This window comes from Rhincodon typus, chromosome 20 (genome assembly GCF_021869965.1).
Source record: "Rhincodon typus isolate 14 chromosome 20, sRhiTyp1.1, whole genome shotgun sequence".
NCBI classification, from domain to species: domain Eukaryota; kingdom Metazoa; phylum Chordata; class Chondrichthyes; order Orectolobiformes; family Rhincodontidae; genus Rhincodon; species Rhincodon typus.
Window position 1 is genome coordinate 5,713,007 of NC_063351.1, and position 22,298 is coordinate 5,735,304.

At 41.6% G+C, this 22,298-nt stretch overlaps 1 protein-coding gene across 2 annotated transcripts in view; it reads left to right on the forward strand.

The window, feature by feature from the left end:
- The first annotated feature begins 9,234 nt into the window (after nucleotides 1–9,234).
- LOC109919690 (rhotekin-2-like) overlaps nucleotides 9,235–22,298 on the forward strand; it is a 34,316-nt gene continuing 21,252 nt past the window's right edge. The window contains exons 1-6 of one of the 2 annotated variants that reach the window (XM_048609235.1): nucleotides 9,235–9,428; nucleotides 10,720–10,778; nucleotides 12,202–12,255; nucleotides 12,346–12,463; nucleotides 15,793–15,993; nucleotides 21,256–21,350. In XM_048609235.1, the coding sequence (XP_048465192.1) occupies nucleotides 9,268–9,428; nucleotides 10,720–10,778; nucleotides 12,202–12,255; nucleotides 12,346–12,463; nucleotides 15,793–15,993; nucleotides 21,256–21,350 (688 nt within the window). In that variant the 5' untranslated portion in view covers nucleotides 9,235–9,267. Of the gene's footprint in view, nucleotides 9,429–10,719; nucleotides 10,779–12,201; nucleotides 12,256–12,345; nucleotides 12,468–15,792; nucleotides 15,994–21,255; nucleotides 21,351–22,298 lie in introns of those variants that run through there. The other variant, XM_048609236.1, reaches the window with a different exon arrangement.

Here is a 22,298-nt window from a genome sequence, read left to right on the forward strand (position 1 = left end):
GTGGTGCGCATGAGGCTGTGTGTGTGCGTCAGACTGTGTATGTGCACGTGCGCCACCGAGTGCGTGGATATGTTTGTGTGCAACAGTGTGTGTGTGTGTGTGCCTGCTACAGATGACCCCACCACACTATCTTCTGTCTTTCCCTGTCTCTCACACATGCACATACACACTCTCTCTCACACAAACACACTTATACACACACTCGCACACTCTCACAGAACCTCTCTTGCACACACACACACGCTCTCTCTCACACACGCACACTCTTACACACTGTCTCAAGCACATACACACCCTCTTTCTTTCTCTCACTCTCTGTAGCATCTGTTGAGACAGAGTTAATGTTCAGCTCTGTGACCTTTCATCAGAACATGTTCTCTTTTACTACATTTGCAGTTTTTATTAAGTCGTTATCTAGCTTAGTTTCAAAGTTTGTCCAATAATGTCCTTGTGAAAGGCATTGGGATGGTTCACTGCATTAGTGCAATATAATGCAAGTTATTGTAGTGAAACGATGTTTAGATTTTATACGTTTTTTATCATTGTTTTAATACGCTTCAACCAAGCTTTATAGATTGATTTCACAACTGGTCATATTTAACAAGTAACTTTTACAAGTGTCAACCAGTCACATCATTGTAAACAATCTGTATAACAGCCTGCTAAATCTGTCAACTGTTAATGTGTGAGCTTGTCAAAATGCAAAAAGCTTGCAGACAGGCTGCTGAGGCCAAGTAGCCTGTTTTTTGTGCTGGCTGTTCACGGTGTATTTATGCCATCTTGTGGCAGAATATTGATACTACATCTGTTTAAATAGGTGCTATCTTCACGCTGGCAATTGAAATAAGTAGGAATGGATTGTGCAAATACTAAAAATGTTTAAGAAGATTTATGTGACGGGCATGATTATATTTCTATAAGGAGAAAATCTGTTTCCTGTTTCAGGACCTCAAACACTAGCATTGAGTTCTGCTACTTGAATACTAACATGGATGCTCACTCGACTGTGCCACAGTCCTACCTAACACCAGGACTCCCGCTCACCTCACCATCCCTCTTCACCATCCATAGCTTTCCTGTCTGAATCATTTTCCTGATTAATGCTGAAACGGGAGCGGCTTTTCTTCTAAAACCAGCAAGAGATGGAAATATTCAGCAGGGGTGGTTTGTGACACAGTGGGTTCTACATATGGACTTGCTGCCCATACATGGAGTGTCATAACGTAAAACAGAAAATGCTGGAGAAACTCAGCAGGTCTGACAGTATCTGTGGAGAGAAACAGTGTTTATGTTTTAAGTCCATCTGGGCTCAAAACATTAACTGTTTTTCTCTCTCCACAAATGCTGCCTGGCCTACTGTGTTTCTCCAGCACTGCCTGTTTTTATTTCACATTTCTAGCATCTAGAGTATTTTGCTTTTACTTCAGAGTGTCATAACATAGAAACATAAAAAGTAGGTGCAGAAGTAGGCCATTTGACCATTTGAGCTTGCACCACCATTCAATATGATTACGGCTGATCATGCAATTTTAGTATCCCATTCCCGCTTTCTCTCAATACAGCTTGATCACTTTAGCTGCAAAGGCCACATCCAGCTTCCTCTTGAATATATCAAACAAACTGGCTCCAATAGCTTTCTGTGGTAGAGAATTCCACAAATTCACAACTCTGAATGAAGAAATTCTTCCTCATCTCAGTCCTGAATGGCTTACCCCTTATTCTTAGACTGTGACCCCTAATTCTGAACTTCCTCAACTTTGGGAACATTCTTCCTGCATCTAGCCTGTCCAGTTCCATCAGGATTTTATGTTTCTATAAGATCCCCCCACTCCTCCACCTAATTCTTGTAAATTCCAGTGAGTACAAGGCCAGTCAATCTAGTCTTTCTTCATATGTCAGTCCTGCCATCCCGGGAATCAGTCTGGTGAACCTTCGCTGGGCTCCATCATTAGCAAGAATTATTAATAACATGATCAAGCAGGTTGATTATCAATCAATAAATCTTAGTAAGAGCAGGAGATTTTCTTGATCAGCCAGGACCATGTGGTAGCTGCAATGCATACAGGTTGTTGTCATAAGCAAGTGTCATCCTTGTTCTGAGGGACTACCGCACACACACTTACTCTCAGTAGGTCTGGCAGCATTCTGGACAGTGAAACTGGGTTTTGAGTCTAATATTGTATATTCAACTCAAAACCCCTACCTCTGTTTCTCTCTTCACAGCTCCCGTCACCCCTGCTGAGTATTGCCAGCAGTATTTTATTCATTCATTCTGTGGCCATCTCAGCCAGCATTTATTGTCAATCCCTAAGTACCCTTGAGAAGGTGGTGATGAGCTGCCTTCTTGAACTTCTATGGCCCATTTTATGTACACGCACAATGCTGTTAGGGTATTCCGGGATTTTGACCCAATGACATTGAAGGAATGGCAATATACTTCCAAGTCAGGACAGTGTGAGACATGGAGGGACAATTTGTAGACGGTTGTCCTTAGCCATCCAGAAGATAATGGTCATGGTTTTGGAAGGTGCTGTCCAAGGAGCTATGGTGTATTTCTGTGTGCTTCTTGTACATGGTACACACTGCTACGACTGAGTATGGTTAGTTCAGTTCAGTTTCTAGTCAATGGTAACCTCCAGGATGTTAATAACGATCAACTCAATGACAATACTGCCGTTAAATGATTGGGGGTGATTGGCAGATTAGATTAGATAGTCATTGCTTGGCATTTGTGTAGTACAGATGTTATTCGTCACTTTTCAGCCCAAGCCTGGATATTGTCAGGTCCTGCTGCATTTGGACATAGACTGCTCCTATATCTAAGGAATTGCAAATGTTGCTGAATGTTGTGCAACCATCTGTGAACATCTCCACTTGTGGTGGTTGGAAGTTCATTTATAAAGCAGCTGAAGATAATTGAGCCCAGGACCCTGAGGAACTCCTGCATAGATGTCCTGGAATTGCAATCACTGACCTTCAATAACCACAACTGTCTTTTTCTTTGTGCCAGGTATAATTCCAACCAGTGGAGAGTTTTCCCCCGGATTCCCATTTACTCTAGTTTTGCTAAGGCTTCTTGATGCCACCCTCAATCAAAGCTGGCCTTGATGTCAAGGGCCATCACTCTCACCTTACCTTTGGAGTTTAGCTCTTTTGTCCATTTTTGAACCAAGGTAATAATGTGACCAGGAACTCAGTGGCCCTAGGAGAACCCAAGCTGACTGCCAGTGAGCAGGTTATTGCTGAGCAAATGTTGCTTGATGGCACAGTAGATGACTTCCATCACTAACTCACGATTGGGAGGTAATTGACCGGATTAGATTTGTTTTGCTTTTTGTGTACAAAACATACCTGGGCAATTTTACACATTGTCAGGTAAATGCCAACTTTGTGGCTGTACTAGAACAGCATGGATAGGGACACGGAAAGTTCTGGAGCACACGTCTTCGGTACTACTACCAGAATATTGTTAGGTTATGTAGGCTGTGTAATGTCCAGTGTCTCCAGCCATTTCTTGATATCATGTGGTGTGAATAGAATTGGCTGAAGATTGTCATCTCTGATACTGGAGATCTCTGGAGGAGGCCGAGTTGGAACATTGACTCAGCAATTCTGGCTGAAGATTGTTGCAAATTCTTCAGTGCTATCTTTTGCACTGATGTGCTGGGCTTCTCCATCATAGAGCTGGATATTTGTGGAGCCTCCTCCTCCAATGAGTTGTTTAATTATCCACGACTGGATGTGGCAGGACTGCAGAGATCAGCTGTAATCAGTTGGTTGCATAATTGTATAGCCCTGTAAGGCTTTGGAGTAGATTTGTAGCTCGGGTTGTGGGTGTTGAGGTTGCTTGGCTCGCCGAGCTGGTTTGTTGTTCCACACACGTTTCATTACCGTTCTTGGTAACATCCTCAGTGCAGCCTCTGATGAAGCGTTGGTGTGTTTTCCTGCCTGGCTTTTAAACTCTGGGGTCCGTTGCGATGGATTGCCTCACTTCCGGGTTTCCTCCGTAGTGGAATGTATATGGGGTCGAGTTCAATGTGTTTATTAATAGCATGCTTCGTGGAGTGCCATGCTTCCAGGAATTCTCGTGCTTGTCTCTGCCTAGCCTGTCCCAGGATCTTGGTGTTGTCCCAGTCGAAGTCGTGGTTCTCCTTGTCCATGTGGATTGAGATGAGTGAGTACTGGTCGTGTCTTTTTATAGCCAGTTGGTGTTCATGTACTCTTGTTGTTAGTTTCCTTCCTGTTTGTCCGATGTAGTGTTTCTCGCAGTCTCTGCAGGGGATCTTGTAGATGACATTGGTCCTGTCCATGGCGGGGAGTGGGTCTTTAGTTCGGGTGAGCACTTGTCGCAGGGTTGATGTGGGTTTGTGTGCCACTCTGATGCCCAGCGGTCGTAGAAGTCTTGTGGTGAGTTCTGACGTGTTCCTGATGTAGGGTAGTATGATGAGTTTGTCGGGGCGTGTAGGATCTTTCTGATGCTGTTCCTGTAGGCATCTCCTGACCCAGTTCTTTGGATATCCATTATCCTTGAACATTTGGAAGACCTTGAACACTTGGAAGAGGTATTCCTCCTCCTCTTGGCATAGTTCCATGTTGCTGCAGTGTGTTGTTGCCCGTTTAAATAGTGTTTGCACGCAGCTTTGTTTGTGTGTGCTGGGATGGTTACTATTGAAGTTCAATACCTGGTCTGTGTGTGTGGCTTTTCGGTGTACTTTTGTTTGCAGTTCCCCATTTGTCTTGTGCTCTACCATGATGTCCAGGAATGGGAGTTGTTTGTTCTTCTCCTCTCTGGTGAATTTTATTCCGGTGAGGGTGTTGCTTATGAGTTTGTGTGTCTCTTCTAATTTGGTCCGTTTAATGATGACAAAGGTGTCGTCTACGTAGCGTATCCATATTTTAGGTTGGATTTGCGGAAGGACAGTCCCTTCCAGTCTTTGCATCACTGCTTCTGCTGTGAGTCCGGAGATAGGCGATCCCATGGGTGTATAGCCCTGTCTATCACTTGCTGCTTATGCTGTTTGGCACGCAATTAGTCCTATTTGTTAGCTTATCAGGTCTAGTGCTACTCCTTACATACCTCCTGCACTCTTCATTGAACCAACGTTGAACTCCTGGCTTGACGTATTAGTTGAATGGGGGAAGTGCCGGGAAGTGAGGCTGCAGATTGCGTTTGAGTGCAGTTCTGCTGTTGAAGGCTGACAGCAACTCATGCATGCCCAGTCTTGAATTGCTGGATCTATTCAAAGTCTATCCTGGTGATGATGCCGCACAACATAATGGAGGATATCTTCAATGTGAAGATGGAACTTTGTCTCCACAATGACTGATATTGTCATGGAAAAATGTGTCTGCAGCAAGCAGATTGATGTGGATGAAGTCAAGTAGGCTTTTCCCTGTTGATTCTCAGTCTATAGCATTCCCTGTTAGGAGTCGACCTGCTCTGTCAGTCATCATGCTGCCAATCTTGATCATTGAAGTTCCTGACCCAGTGTACATTCTATGCCCTTGCCACCCTCAATGCTTCCTCAAGTGGTAATTCATTAGCTGAGAGGGTTGCTATGTGTGGTGATCAGCAGGTGATTCCTTGCCCTTGAGACTTCATGGGTCCAAAATCAATGTTGTGGATTCCCAGGACAACTCTCTCCTCACTCTATACCATTGTGCTGCCACCTTTGTTGGGTCTGTCCTTTAGGTGGGACAGAACCTACCTACGCTTGGTGATAATGTTGTCTGGGACATTTTTTTACGATATTATTCTGTGAGTATCAAAATGTCAGGCTGTTGCTTGATTTAATCTGTAAGACAGCTTTTCTAATCTTGACACTATCTTCCAGATGTTATTCAAGGTAATTTTGTAGGGGTAATAGGGTAATAGTTTGCCTTTGTCGTTTCCAGTGTCTGGGTCGATGCCATGTTGCCTGTCCATTTTCATTCCTTTTTTGCGAATTTATAATGATTGATATAATTGAATGCCTTTCTAGGCCACTTTGGAAGGCAAGTTAGAGTCAACCACGTTGCTGTAGGTCTGGATCACATGTACGTCAGACCAGATAAGGGCAATAGATTTCCTTTCCTAAAGGCCATTAGTGAACAGATGGTTTTTTTATGACAATCAACAGTGATTTCATGGTCTTCTTTAGATTTTAACTTCAAGATTTGTGCCATAGTGGAACTCTAACCTGGGTCCCAATAATGTTACCTCGATTGGATTGCTCATCGAGTGACAATGCTACTACAACATCGCCTACCCCAATCTGATTTCAGATTTTCGTCATTTTTTCTGTTCACTCCACAATCACTGCAAGCTGGAGCTGTTTCAGCAAATCAGACTGTGCTGAATTCAGAGCCAGAAGTCCAATGTGGAGGAACAGTGCCTTAACCCGTGCACTGCCCAGTTTCCTCGTACTTTTTAAGATACTCGTACCATAGCAGTTGGGTCATTTGGGCTCTCCCCAAAAAGCTAAATATCAGTAAGTTAACAGATCATATGGTCTTGGTGTTGTAGGTGCAGGTATCACCTGGCTCGTGACAACATTAACTAGGGGTGCACTGAATATGTGAAAAAGTTTCCCTTTGTTTAGAACATTTCATCACTGTTATTTTTGGATTCTTGTATGGAAATCCAGGAAAAGTTACTATAGTTTCCTGCTTTGATTGAGCATATCAAGAGGAGAGATTGTTGAGCATGTGATAAGTTGCTCATAGCAACTCACTGACTGGAAATGTGCACATCTCCTTGGTTGTACAAGCAACTGGTCGATAGAGTAGAATCATAGAATCCCTACATTGTGGATTGGGCTGAATGGCCTCTTTGAGTCTGCACCGACCCTCCCAACAACATCGCACCCAGACCTAGTTCCCCACCCCATTCCCATAATCCCGCACTTACGACGACTAATTCACTTGACCTGCATATTGCTGGACACTGTTGGGCAGTTTAGCATGGCCAATCTGTCTAACCTGCACATATTTAGATTGTGGGAGGACCAGACCATGTGGCAGAAACCCATGCAGATTCCAATTGACCTGGAATTGACCTTGGGTCCCTGGTGCTGTCATGCCACCCATTGCCACCTATGCCTGGTCACACCTTAAGAGAATCGTTGGAATGATCTGCCATCTTCACAGCAGATACTTTTGTAGGACATTCCTTTGTTAGAATTAGGCCAAATATTTAATAAGGAAAAATGCCAATGGAAAATATTAATGGACTGTTTTGATGTGGTAGCATGCCAGGATCCTACATTTCCAATTTCCTTTCTATACAGTACTGTGATATATTAAATGCAGTACTCTAGATATATTTGAAAGTTAAATACTTTCATTTGAAAACAAAAGATTAAAACAACAGCCTTTACTTCAATGCCACCTTGAAGTTGCAGTCTCATGCATATTTCTGTGTGAACTGTTTATTTGCAAGAAAGCCTGCTTGTGATAGACCAGAATGTTTCCTTCTTAACATACCTGCATCCACCTGGACAGGTAGGTGGGCCTTCAATCTTTTGTTTCATCTGAAAGACATTGTTTGGACGTAAAAGTCACTGGAGTCTGTTCAAGAATTCAATCCAAGGAGGTGGGAAATGACTGTATTTGATTAACAGTTGTGTTTTGTGTCTGTTCAGTATAACTGTTGTTATCATCATCAAAGCATCAGTTGATTTTAATATGCAAAGATGGTTAGGGTATAAAGTTTAAAATCTCAAACCTGCCCCACTATGGGTTTTACAGAGACAGGACAAGGGACCAGCTTTACCTTGGCAATGTCGACCATATTTAAATGCTAATGAGGCAGGCAGCCTCTGGTTTAACCTACTTTACAGAATTAACTTTGTTTAGCTGAGAATCCCAGACGTCAACGAAAGCTGGCAGCTGAAGGGAAGTGAAGGTAAAGGCCTTTGCATCACTGCTTGCTGGAAAGTGCTTCAATTTCTTCACCAGCCACTTCCCCCACTATTCTTCCTCCCCAACCCCTGAAAAGGCCCTGGAGTCAGATCCCCCTCAGATTTGGGAATTGGATCTTTTCTTCCTTTAAGTGTTGAGGTTTGTTGCTGTTATTCCAGTTCTTGATTGGAGTAGCTAAGGTATGTCTGTTACATTCTGATGGAGGGCAATCTCTCCATCTTCAGCACACCATTATCTTCCTAATATGATGGATAAAAGACGGACTGTTCTGAATGAAAATTGAGTAGCTTCAGAAAGTGGGTTTGCTTTTGCATTGATCACTAATGGTCTCTGGGCTGATGCAAAGCATTAATCTGATTCTGATCTTTTAAGACCGTTGGCCTGAATGAACAAACCCGGAAATCGGATTTGTTAACTACTAAGACCAGGTTGACTCATTGTTCATTTCAGAATGTCGGTTTTAATTTAAGAATGTTTTAGCCAAATGTGACCCTTAGAAAGATTGAGACTGGTATTGCAACTTAACATAAGAATTTTGCATTTAATGCTTAGTTCCCAGGCAGCCAGGCTAGAGTAAGATAAACATTTCGTATTATTTTAGCAGGGTTCTGTGCAAATCATCATTGCAACTTTTTGTTGGTGAAATTGGTGGCCGTCTTTCCTATATTAAGAACGGGTGACTTATATAGCTGTAAAACACCTTGGGATGCCATAAGCCCATTAGAAATAGGAACAAGAGTAGGCCAATTACTCCATTGCCTGCAAGCCTGCTCTGCCATTGAATAGGATATACCTCGTGTCCACTTTCCTGCATTTTCCCCTTAATCTGTGATTTCCTAGTTCCTGGGGCCTTTAAATACACAATGAAAATGCAACACTTTTCTTAGTTTTCTGTTACTTTCTCATTCAGATCACATGATGGTATATGGTGGGGTTCCATATAGATCAGGGCTAGAGCCACTGAGGGCAGGGAGACGATTTCTCAGGGTGAGGATTTGAACTGTGATGGTAAGTTGGAAAGGCTGGAATTGTCCTTTATAACAAGTTCAGATACAGCAAACAACAAAGCTACACACCAGCTGATGGAATAAGGTCTAGGGAAGACTATTTTGGACAAGAATTACAGGGGGACTGTGAGGAAAAATTTTTTTTTCTGAAGTGGGTGGCAATGACCTGAAAGTCTTTCATAGAAGGATGGCAGAAAAAGACAGGATCTGTATTTTCAAAGGGAAATTGGATGGGATTGACTGTATTGCTCTGCAGAGAGCCTGAATGCACTCAATAGGTCAAATTACCGCTTCCTGTAATGACAGTACTGTCTTGTAGGGCTCCAATATCCAGGAAAAAATCGACTTTGAGACTCGGATGCGGGAAGGAATCTGCAAACTTCTTGTTGCCTCCACCCAACGGGATCAGGTGCTGCATGCTGCGAAAAATCTGCTAACCTGTAATGCTCGAATCCGCAGTTACGTGGCTGAGGTACAGAGGTGTACTGAGGAACAAACCCTGCCCAAAGTGATAGGGAGGTAGGCTGGAACTCATAATTAGTAGGTTTTTACTTCTCCTCCTTTTTCCATTTTGTTCCTTGATGGCTGCCATTTCAGCTTATATCAAATTGTTTAATGTCCACTGTAAGCTGAATATAATTCAGAATCTGAATTGACCCAACTTTATAAATAGTGTTGCTACAAGAACAGATCAATGGTTCGGAATTCCACAGTGAGAAGCTTACCACCTGATTCCACAAATTCTGTCAACCATCTATAAGGCAAAAGTGTGATGAAATAGTCTCCATTTGCCTAGATGGGTGAGGCCCCATTAACGCTCAAAACACTGGACACTATCCAGGACAAAACAGCCCACATGGATCTGTTCCTTGTCTGCCATCTTAAGAATTCACTCCATCTGCTACTTGTGCTCACTGAGAGCAGTGTGTGCCATCTACAAGATGTACTGCAGTCAATCTCTCGACAGCACCATTCCAAATCTCTATATCTCGAAGGACAAGGGTAGCTGATGCATGGTAACACTCACACATACAAGTTCCCCTCAAACCATAGAGTGTCCTGACTTGGAATTACCGTGCTGTTTCTTCACTGTCAGTGGCTCAGAATCCTGGAACTCCCTTCCTGACAGCACTGTGGATGCCCTTAAACCACATGGACTGCAATGATTCAAGAAGATGGCTCCCCACCACCTTCAAAGGTCATTAGGGATGGGCAATAAATGCCAGCTTAAACTGAAATGTCCACATCCAATGGAAGAGTAATATTTTTAAAAATAAGGAAATCCTAAGATCCCTGTTAAATACTTTTATACAATAAAGTGTGTCTCCCCCCTGTTTTCACTGGACCTCAATCTCTGCAAACACATCCACACTCACCACTATTCAATTTAGTACAAGTAGTTAAAATTGTGAAAATATATGTAATTGAAAGCCGTGTAGGATATCCACAAAAAATGCGATTGGGTGTTTTGGAAAGAAATACCACTTGTTGAATATTATTTGAAAATGTGCCTGAAAGGGCTGACTCTTTTCATGCCACAGAAACCAATCACCCTTTCTTCTTCGTGAAGAATTGTAAAGAGCTTTCTGAGATGGTGCTTTTGTACTTCAAATGTTGTCTTGTTGTGAGTACTGTAAATTAGAGACCATATTAGCAGTTCAGCATGTTATAATCAAATGATAACACCAGATTTTGCAAAATGTTAGATACATGTGACATGCTGCCATTGTGAGCAGTGTATTAGTAACTTGCAGTTTTCGAATCCGTACATATGAGACCATATTTAATGTTTGTTCTCTCTTTCCCACAGGTTGTCAGACACTGAAATAAAACAGCATTCAGCATGTTCTGGAAAAGTTGCAATATCCGGTACTACCATTTGTGTATCTACGTTGTATTTGTTTCAAATCCCCTTTACAAAGACTGCCTCTGATGTTCCCATGAAGAGAAGCTGAGCCAATTGGGCCTATGTCCTCTGGAATTTAGAAGAATAAGAAACAATCTTATTGAAGCTTACAAGTTTCTGAAAGGCCTTGATAAGGTAGATGCTATGAGGGGCCAATCTTTTAGGACTGAGATGAGGAGAAATTACTTCACTCTCAAAGGATGGTGAATCTATGGAAACCTATTAATCTCAACCCAAAAGGGTGTGGGTGCTCCAGTGTTAAATACATTTAAGGCTGGGTTAGGCAGATTTTTGCTGTCAGTGAATCTAGTGCTGTGGGGAGCAGATGGAAAAGTAGAGTTCAAGCCCAAGATCTGCCATAATTGCATTAAATGGCAGAGTAGGGTCAGTGGGCCACATAATTCACTTTTATTTCTTGTGTGCTGTGCTTATTTCTGCTGTCATAGTATTACCACTTTCACCCCTACCTGTCCCTGGCCAGTTTTTAATCCTGCAGAAGCATGAATTCATCCATGCCTGTTTCTCGATTCACTTCAAGCCCTATTTACTCTCTGCTCACTGACTTACATCAATTTCCAGTCGACCAACACTGGAGTTTTAAAATTGTCATCTTGTGTTCAAATCCCACCATGGTCTTACCCTGTCAGTCTCTGTAAACTTAACCAGCCCCAAATATTCTTGACAACTGAGTGCATTAAATTCTGGCCTCTTGTCCATTTCCCCATTTCCCTGGTTCTAAGCTCTAGAATTTCTATCTCTACATCTTAAAATGCTGCATTAAACCTATTCCTTTGGTCATTTAATAATCTAATACATATTTCAGTGTGATCGTTTGTTTGATGCTCCTGTGAAATGTTGTGGAACATTTTACTATGTTAAAAACATCAAATAAGTGCAATTTAACTGATCACTTACATGTTTGTAATTCTAATACTGTTCAGTACTAACCTTGTTTGTTTTTTTAATTTCCAAATATCTTTATTCTGGTAATGCAAGGCTTTAAGTTGACTAATTCTATGCTGGGAATAGGACACACAAACGTGAATGTTGAAATTGTCCATAAAGCTTTTTGCACCTTGACTTGATGCCTGCTTCTCAGTACAGCCTGGCCTGGTCAGATGTATTACAGATAGTTTAGTCATCTGGCTACCAGCTGATCCATCTGCATGCTGCATTGGTCACCCACATTCATCAACACTGCCTATGTCAACCTGTCCTGTTGTGATTGCACCTTTCACTCTGTTGTGGTGCTGTCGCTCCTCCTGCTGTTGTGTGAACAATATATAGTATATTTTTCTTCAGCCATGTACCTAAACTGCGCAATTTCTGTTTGCGCAGTTGCTGTACTATACTATTGTAATTGGTGATGATATTTTCTCACTGTAGATATTCGAATTCCATTAATGTGGAAAGACTCTGATCACTTCAACAACCGAGGCAGTAAGTACTCAAAAGCATTGTTTGTTTTTGACTCTTTCTCTTTTCCTGAGCCCTTTCTACTTTGGTGTTAACTTTTTCTCCTTGTGTTAGAGAGCCCACGTTTTGCCGTGTTTTGCTTGGTGAAGATTCATACTCAGATTTTTGACACCGAGATGGTTATTGTGGATAAGACACTTACTGACATCTGCTTTGAGAATCTGATGATTTTGTAAGTATTTAGAAACTGTTTTGCATTGCATGTGCTCTCATCCATTGGCCATAAATGAGTTAAGGAAATACATTATTTTAAGTCCTAGTTAGTTTTTGTATTTGTTGAGAGGAGACCTGCATTTATATGGCACCTTTTCATGACTGTAAGATATTCCAAAGTGATACCAATCAAGTACATTTGAAGTATGGACAGTTTTGTAAACAGCAGCCAATTGAAAAACAGCAAGGTTTAATGAACAGCAATGACACAAATGGCAAGATCATCAGATGAAAGCACTGTTGCAAGAGTATTGTTGACCAGGACACTGGGGTGCATTTCTCTTCCCTGTTTAGAATATGTGCCATGGGGTCATTTACATCCACCTAAGGGAGCAAACAGAGCCTCAATTCAATACCTCATCCAAAAGCTTTAGGAGTTCAAATTCCAGCTTCTATAATAATATGGAATTTTTCAAGTAATTTTAGGATAAGAGGTTAGGGGGTTTGAAGGATCCCATACATATTCTGAATGCACAGGATCCAAGCTATCTTTACACAAGGACTGATCAGTTGAAGTTTTATAGCTCAGTCTGGTTGCCACATTTCAAGAAGGATACATTGGCTTTGGAAGAGTTGCAGCGCAGATTCACCAAATGAAAGTGGAATTAAAAATTATAGAATCCCTGCAGTGCATTAGAGGCCATTCAGCCCATCCAGTCTGCACCGATGTCCAAAGAACTTCCCACCCTATCCCTGTAACCCCACATTTTTACTGTAGGTAACTGCACACTACAGAGTAATTTAGCATAACCAATCCACTTAACTTGCATATCTTTGGACTGGGGAAGGAAACCGGTGCATCTGGAAGAAACAGACCTGGGAAGAACATGCAAACTCCACACAGGCAGTCTCCCAAGGCTGGAATCAAACCCAGGTCCCTGGCACTGTGAGGCAGCAGTGCTAATCACTGAGTCACTGTACCGCCCTATTAAATAAGTTAAATATGAATTCAGGTTGCATACATTCGGCTTTTGTTCCCTTGGCCTTCAAAGTTTAAGGAGCAATCTAATTGCATCGTTTAGAATGATTAAAGAATGTAATGGTGTAGATAAAACAATTACTTAGTTTTGTGGAATCCAGAACAAGGGGATCACAACTTTAAAATTACTGTGATTGCATCTTGCAAAGTGGTAATCTGGACCAGACTTTCCCTCAAATTGATATAGTGACTGGGGGATGTTCAAAAAATTCAAAACTGAGATTGAGAAATTTTTGTTAGGTAGTGCAAATAAAGGACAGTTGAAGCACTATGGGTAAATGGAGTTAAAACATTAATCACACATGATCTTATTGAATGGCAGAACAGGCTCAAGGGGCTAAATGGCTTGTTCCTGTTTTGTGACTGAAATTCAGCTACTGGACTGCATTACTTGGTTGCACCGACCATGTACACACTCCCTATATTAATGACGAGGAAGGAATCAATAAGGCTTTCTTTGCTGCTGAAGCTAGGCATCCTAAATTCCATTTCACTTTTCCAAACAGTAGTTATTCTTTCTCCAATGAATCTGTCTTTTAAGGAATGGACAGTTCTTAACCATCCTTGATAATATTTAATTTTGCTTTTGGATGTCACCACTAAAATATTTTTACCTAGAATGCAAGCCACTTACCTCAGCTGAGTATTGAAGTATAGACAGCTTGTAGCTGGTCTGAGGGCAAATCATTGAACAATCTTTAACTTACTTCTTCACTTTGATAAAGTGTAGAATTTTTTTCTTACAGTGCAGAAAAAGGCCATTCAGCCCATTGACGTTTGTACTGACCTTCCAAAGAACACCCCACCCAGATCCACCCTGGAAACCCCACATGGGGTTTTGCCATGGCCAATCTACCTAACCTGCACACCTTGGACAGTGGGAGGTAACCAGAGCACCCGGCAGAAACCCATGCAGACACTGGGTGAACATGCAAACTCCACGCAGAAACCTGCCAAGACTGGAATCAAACCAGGTCCCTGGCACTGTGAGACAGCAGTGCTAACCACTGTGCCACCATGTCACCCTAAATATTTCTAAAATATTACGATCCATATCCCACTGGAGCAGGGAATTTTGCAACTTATGCCATTAGTTAGACTTTTACTTTCACCCTTTGGCAGAAAAATGCTTTTGAATGGCAGTGATTAATAATTATCATTTTAAAAGTATGCTAATGCTGTTAATTATCAGACTTCATATTCTGTGACATGTTTAATAGGCAATTAATGTTCACTTCCAACAAGCCCTTTAATAAAGAGGCTAGTGATGAGAAACTATTTCTGTAAAGCAAATAGCAGAATTCAATGAATTGACAAATTTTTGGAGATTCACATCTCAAGTGATCTTTTAATCGGGATGTGTTAATCAATTTTGAGCATTAATAATGGGGTGCAGGAATATCATGCTTTTATTTTTCCAGCAAGTTCCAACTTGGACCAGGAACTAATACAGAAACATAGAAGATAGGATCAGGAGGAGGCCATTCGGACCTTCGAGCCTGCTCTGCCATTCGTCACGGTCATGGCTGATCGTCCAAGTCAATAGCCTAATCCTGCTTTCTCCCCATAACCTCTGATCCCATTTGCCCCAGGTGCTATATCTAGCAGCCTCTTGAATACATTCAATGTTTTGGTATCAACTACTTCCTGTGGTAATGAATTCCACAGGCTCACCACTCTTTGGGTGAAGAAATGTCTCCTCATCTCCATTCTCAATGGTCTACCCAAATCCTCAGACTGTAACCCCTAGTTCTGGACACACCCACCATCGGGAACATCCTCCCTGCATCTACCTTGTCTAGTCCTGATAGAATTTTATAAGTCTTTATAAGATCCCCCCTCATTTATTTGAACTCTAGCGAAAAGAATCCTAACCTAGTCAATCTCTCTTCACACGTCAGTCCCGCCATCCCCAGAATCAGCCTGGTAAAGCTTTGCTGCACGCAATATTCTAGGTGTGGCTTCACCAAGGTTCTGTAAAGCTACAACAACACATCGCTGCTCGTGTACTTGAAATCTCTTGCAATGAAGGCCAACATACCATTTGCCTTCTTTACTGCCTTCTGCACCTGCATGCTTACCTTCAGCGACTGGTGCACAAGGACACCCAGGTCCTGCTGCACACTCCCCTCTCCCAATTTGCAGCCATCCAAGTAGTAATCTGCCTTCTTGTTTTTGCTTCCAAGTGAATAACCTCACATTTATCCAAATTATACTGCATCTGCCATTGATTTGCCCACTCACCTGGGGGCGCTGGGGGGCTGGTGGCATATCAATAACTCACTTCTTTTGGCACTGTTTCTTTGCAGTGATGACATGAAGCCAGATTTCGAGTTGAAGTTGGAAGTGTATAGTTCCTGCATGGAGGAGGGGAGTTCAATTATGAATACTCCGAAGAGACTAGCCCGAAAACTCAGCACCTCTCTCAGCAGATCAACAGGAAAGAGACTCACATCTGCTCTGGAGAATGGAGACCTTAACTCCCTCCTACTCGCCAACCCAGTAGCTGTGTGAGTTCTTTTCAAAATTCAGTATGCTTTTTCAATGCAATTGTACTTTGCATTAACAGTAGTGTTAATTGACTTTTAAGTTCAAGTAAAGTTATTAAACTGAACAGACATATCATCTATGAAAGCAAAATGTCACAGGTACTGAAAACCTGATGGGTCAGGCAGCATCTGTGGAAAGGGAAACAGAGTTAACATTTTAAGCTCAATGTAGAGTTCTGAAAGGTTAACTCCAATACCAATTCTTCAGTTTCAAATTCCTAAGGCTTTTTAAAAGAGTAAGTTTTCTTGTAAAATCAGTATTGTAGTTCTCTGGTCCTATGTTTGGAGTAACATCTTGTTAAAATCTGTCCCTGAATGAATTAATTTGTCTGTTGAAATGATTCAATTCTTGTAAGATGAGTAAATAGTGAAGAAAAGCTCCTTCTTCATATTTATGATTACATTTTTGCTAATTCCTCCTCCATCCCCAATTCTACCCACTCTTTCCCCACTCTCCTCCCTGCCCCAATACTGGGATGATGGATGATGGCCATTGGAATGTTGCTACAAAGTGTGAAAGAGGCAAATACAGATGCGTCTGAAGAAAACTCTTCACATTTAGGGTAGTACCTCATAATGCTTCTGTGACAATGCTGTGGCTTTAAGAGGTTATTTTGTTTTTTTTAAGTGAGGTTTTCAGGCAGGGATGATGAGCTGTCTAGTTGGAAGGCCAGTTAAGTAAACAGCTTGTGAGGCCTTGGGATTTTTTTTAAATTGGAACAATAGAAGAGCTTGAGTGGGCGTGGGCGTGGTCGAGATCTCACAGAACCAGGATTTTTCGTTAGCTTTCAGCAGTTGTTGCTAGGGCCTCAGAAGGGCTGGAAGACAGTGAATCTCTCCCAGCTGCTACACTCTCTCTCAGAATTGTCTTTTGATGTACTTTTCTCTCGGATTTGAGAATTGCATGTGAGATAATCTGTTCTCTGAATAAAAACCGAAAGAACTGCAGATGCTGTAAATCAGGAACAAAAACAGAAGTTGCCAGAAAAGCTCAGCAGGTCTGACAGCATCTGTTAAAAAAAAAAATCAGAGTTAACGTTTCGGATGAGGCATTTGCATCGCTATCAGAGAAGGTATCTGGGGAATATGTTGAGGTGAAAAAAGGCATCTTAAGTGCATACAAGCTGGTAGCAGAAGTCTACAGACAATGTTTCAGGAATCTAAGGAGGGAACCTGGTCAAAAGTACATTAAGTTTGAAAGGATCGAAAAAAGTAATTTTGATAGGTGGTAAAAGCATTGCAAATAGATCAAACATATGACGCTCTTAGACGATTATTTTGGAGGAGTTCAAAAATTCACTACCTGAAGTGTTGAGAACTCATGTAGAAGAACAGAGAGTTAAAACTGCAGGATTAGCAGTGGAAATAGCAATGATTATGAGTTGGTTCATAAATCAGAGTTTGGCTTCCAACATCATTTTCAATCTGTAAGGGATAGAAATTGGGGAAAACAGAAATCTTCAGGTGGTAAAGGAAGAGAAAATCTCATTGAAGACAGTAAAGTTAGTTTACCACAGGGTAAAAAGGAAACCCCGGAGGGGGAAAGAGAAGTAAAAAAGTTCAGGTGTTTTCACTGTAATAAAGTAGGCCACATGAAGTCACAGTGTTAGTGATTGAGAAAAAGCACTGCGAAGACGGATGTGGGAAAACAAGATAAGCCCATGAATTTTATTGAAGTGTAAGGGAAGGTACAGTGAAAGCTAAAAAGCTGCAAAAGAATGTACAACCTAGTCAGGGGATGGTTGAGAAGAAAGTGCCAGATCTCTTTAAAGAACTTGCTTGTCGGGGTAAGATTTACTCGTATATCCCAGAAAGAGCAGGTAAAGAAATTAAAATTTTAAGAGATGCAGAAGTAAGTCAATCTTTGGTGAGAGATGAGGAGATATGTAATTCAGAAGGAACTATGGTGAGAAGAGCAGTGTTCCATTATGTAAAATAAGGTTGGAGAGTCTGGTGAAAACTATTGAAGTGGTGGTAGGAGTAATAGAGAAATTCTCGGTCCCAGGAATACAATTTATCTTTGGTAACGATATAGCTGGATCACGGGTGGGAGTGATGCCAAGTGCGGTTGAAAAGCCTGTGGAAGATCAGACAACTGAAGTGTTACAGGAAGTATATCCTGGGGTTTTTCCTGACTGTGTGATAACGTGCTCACAAAGCCACAGATTGAAGCAGGAGGAGAAATCCAAAGAATAAAGATAAGGAAATTGAAGTTCAATCGTCAGAAACTACATTTGATCAAATGGTTGAGAAGACAGGGAAGCAGTAATGGCCGGAGTTTCTGGAGCAACAGCAGAACTTCAAGGAATAAAGTGCATACTAATGGGAGGACGACCAACTATGGCTGATAAGGGAAGTCAGAGACAGCATAACAGCAAAAAAAAGGCATATAATATGGTGAAGATTTGCGGGAAGCCAGAGGATTGGGAAGCCTTTAACAACCAGCGGAGGGTAACTAAAAAAGCAATAAGGGGGAGAAGATGAAATATGATAGTAATATAAAAGAAAATTGCAAGACTATTTTTTAGATATATAGAAGGTAAGATTGAGGCAAGAGTCAGCATTGGACCATTGGAAAATGAGGCTGGAGAAGTAGTAATGGGGATGAAAGAAATGGTAGAGGGACTGAATATGTACTTTGCATCAGTTTTCACATTGAGAGACACGCGCAGTATACTAGAATTTCAAGAGAGTCAGGAGGCGGAGGTGAGTGTAGTGGCCATCACTAAGGAGAAGTTGCTGGGAAAGCTGAAAGATTTGAAAGAGGATAAATCACCCGGACTAGATGGACTACATCCCAGAGTTCTGAAGGAGATTGTAAAAGCATTGGTGATGATCTTTCAGGAATCACTGGAATCAGGGAGGGTCCCAGAGGACTGGAAAATGGCTAATGTAATATCCCTTTAAGGGAAGAAGGCAGAGACAGGAACTTGTAGGCTGATTAGCCTGACCTTGATCACTGGTAAGATTTTAGCGTCCAGTATTAAAATTGAGATTGTGGTGTGCTTGGAAGTGCGTGGAAAATAGGGCTGAGTTAGTATTACTTCATCAAGGAGAGGTCATGCGTGGCAAATCTGTTAGCATTCTTTGGGGTGGTAATGAGCAAGTTAGACAAAGCAGAGCCAGTGGACATGATCTTTTTGGATTTCTAGAAGTATTTTGACAAGGTACTGCACAGGAGGCTACTAAATAAGGTAACAGCCCATTGTGCTCGCAACAAGGTATTAGCTTGGATAGAGGATTGTCTGACTGGCAGAAAGCAGAGTGGGGATAAAGGGATATTTTCAAGATGGCAGCCAGTGACTAATAGAATTCCACAAGGCTCAGTGTTGGGACCACAATTATTCATGTTATACATTAGTCTGAATAAAGGAACTGAGGGGATTGTTGCTCAGTTTGTGGGTGACAAAGATAGGTGGTGGGACAGGTAATGTGAGGAAATGGACAGGTTGCAGAAAGACTTGGACAGGCTGGGCGAATGAAAAGCGAAGTGGCAGCTGGAGTACAATGTAGGAAAGTGTGAGACTAAGCACTTTGGTAGGAAGAATAGAGCTGTAGATTATTTTCTAAAAAGGGGAAAGGCTTTAGAAATTCGAAGTTCAAAGGGACTTAGGAGTCCTAGTTCAGGATTCTCTCGAGGTTAACATGCAGGTTCGGTCGGCAGTTAAGAAGGCAAATGCATATTAGCATTCATTTCAAGAGGACTAGAACCAAGAGTAAAAATGTACTGCTGAGGCTCTATACGGCTCTGGTCAGACCACACTTCGAATATTGTGAGCCGTTCTGGGCCCTGTATCTAAGGAAGGATGCGTTGGCACTAGGGAGGGTTCAGAAGAGGTTGACAAGAATGATCATGGAGATCAAGGGCTTGTCATATGAGGAGCAATTGAAGACTCTAGATCTGAAAAGGATGGAGTTTTGAGAGGTGAGGGGGATCTGATTGAAACTTTGAGAATACTGAGAGACCTGGATAGAGTGGACATGAAGATGTTTCTACTAGTAGGAGAGATTAGGACCTGAAGGTGAAGAGACGACCCCTTAGAACTGAGATAAGGAGGAATTTCTTCCACCAGAGGGTCGTTGATCTGTGGAATTCATTGCCGCAGAAGGTTGTGGTGGCCAACTCATTGAGTGTCTTCATGACAAGATACGTTCTTAATTAGTAAGGGGGTCAAGGAATATGGGGAGAAAGCAGGAGAATGGGTTGAGAAACATATCAGCTATGATCAAATGGTGGAGCAGACTCGAATGGCCTAATTCTACTCTTATGTCTTATGGTTTAATGAGGATGGAGTTCTTTGGAAAGCCTGCATGGAACTCATTGACTCTAGAAGGGACCAGAATTCTGCTTTCAGTGCACCAAGGCAGCCAAATCAATAGTGTATTTGGATCCCGTCTGGAATTTGTGCTTTACATCTTGAAATCTTGAGAGCGCTCACACTCGTTCCAAGGTGGCAGGGGTTACTCTAAAGTATGGAATGGCTAGTGTTCCCTAGGAAATTCCCCAGATGAGCACCCTTGATATTGGTCCCCAAACCTCCATCGTTCCCCTTGCCCTGACCATCAAAATTTAAAGGTAGTGTTCAAAGACTAGCGTCATGGAACCAGATTCTGCCTCCAATTCCTGACCAACGAATCACTTCCTCATAGGAATGTCTATGTTGTCCTCTCACAGCCCAGATCTAGTAAATTTAATATCCCAGAGCTTGACCAACAAATCAGTCTAGAAAATATCTTTCTGCCCTCTCTCTTTTGGCGTTGTGACAATGTTGATTGATTCTTTGCAATCACTTTATTGATGCACAGCTGGGGGAAAATGAAAAGGAAACAAAAGTTGCGACTAACTAAAGCTAGAAACTGCATCTAGTAGCTGTTTAGTTGAGATGTTTATTCCATGGTTACATTATCAGGAAGATAGGACCCAGGGTAACTCTGGCATGTTTGAGAGTTTACTGGTGGCCTGAAAGCTCTCCACAGCTCTAGGTTTCCTTGCTTCATATCTGACTCATTGACAGAGATTGATCACAGTGCTTACTCAACAACTCCATTAATTTAAGGTCAACTAAATTAATTTTTGTCTTATTTGGCCTAGTAATCTCATTGTTCTGCAGCTAACAAAGTTTGTTGAATGTGTGTAATCTGATATTTGTCTGCAGTTTTGGCTTGAGTGCTCTGTAGATATTACAGTCGAGTAATATTGTGCTCTTTCCCCACCCCAACCAGTGGTACCAAATATTTTCTGCTTGCAGAAGCCACACTTAAACTTGATGATGTTGAAGACAGTTTCCGAACTCACAGTCTCACCATCCTGGGAAATGGTGAGTGCACCTCACTTTACAATTACAAGACATTTATTGCTATGTGTTACCAACTAAGCCCATCGTCACCATTTCTGATTGAATGAATTCTAGCAGGATTCATTGCATTATCCCCTTCCTCCAGCTGCCAACCCTACAGTCTGCCGTTGTAACCTCACCTGCAGTCCTCCTTTCTCCAGAGATTGGATAGAATATGGATCTTTCTACCATGTGGATTGTTAAAATGAATAGATCCATTTAAGGTGAAGATAAATAAGTGCATGAGGTAGGAACGTTTAGGAAGGTGTGTTGAATGTACAGATGATTAGTGTGGGAGGACACTTCTCTATAGCATAAACACCAGTTGGGCCAAGTAGCCTTTTTCTGTGCTGTTAATTCTCTAATCCTCATGGTACTCTGGTTTCTTGGTCCATCAGTGAGCAGATTCCATGTTACTTGATGGAATAATGATTGATTGTCAAACAGTCCATTGTGCCATCTCTAATAATTTTATAACTAAAGGAAGCATTAATCTTCAACAAAATGGTTTCTTTTTTCACTTTTTTTTCCTCGTGGATTGCTTACAAGTATTAACCCATAATCCTCTGTGATTCCAGGACAAACCTGGATGCTTGGCAACATTATCTAAGTACATTTTACATACATTGATTGAAACTATTTCAGTGAGAGCTGACATTAATGATAATTTAAACACTGATAGATAGTAGGCAGCTAGGTCTATTGGAGTGTGCATTTAACTTTACATTTTATTGCAAACTGCATACTTAGGCAATTGAATTTTTTTTCAAAGATTGTTTAAAGTACTTTTTCCCCAGAACAAGGTGAATAATGAGTGATGAGTGTTTAACACAATTTAATTAAGCTTTTGTGTTCTTACTGAAAAATGGTAGACCATTTGTTTTGAATAGCCATGCTTTCTTATTCTATTCATTCAGTGCCAGTGCCAGT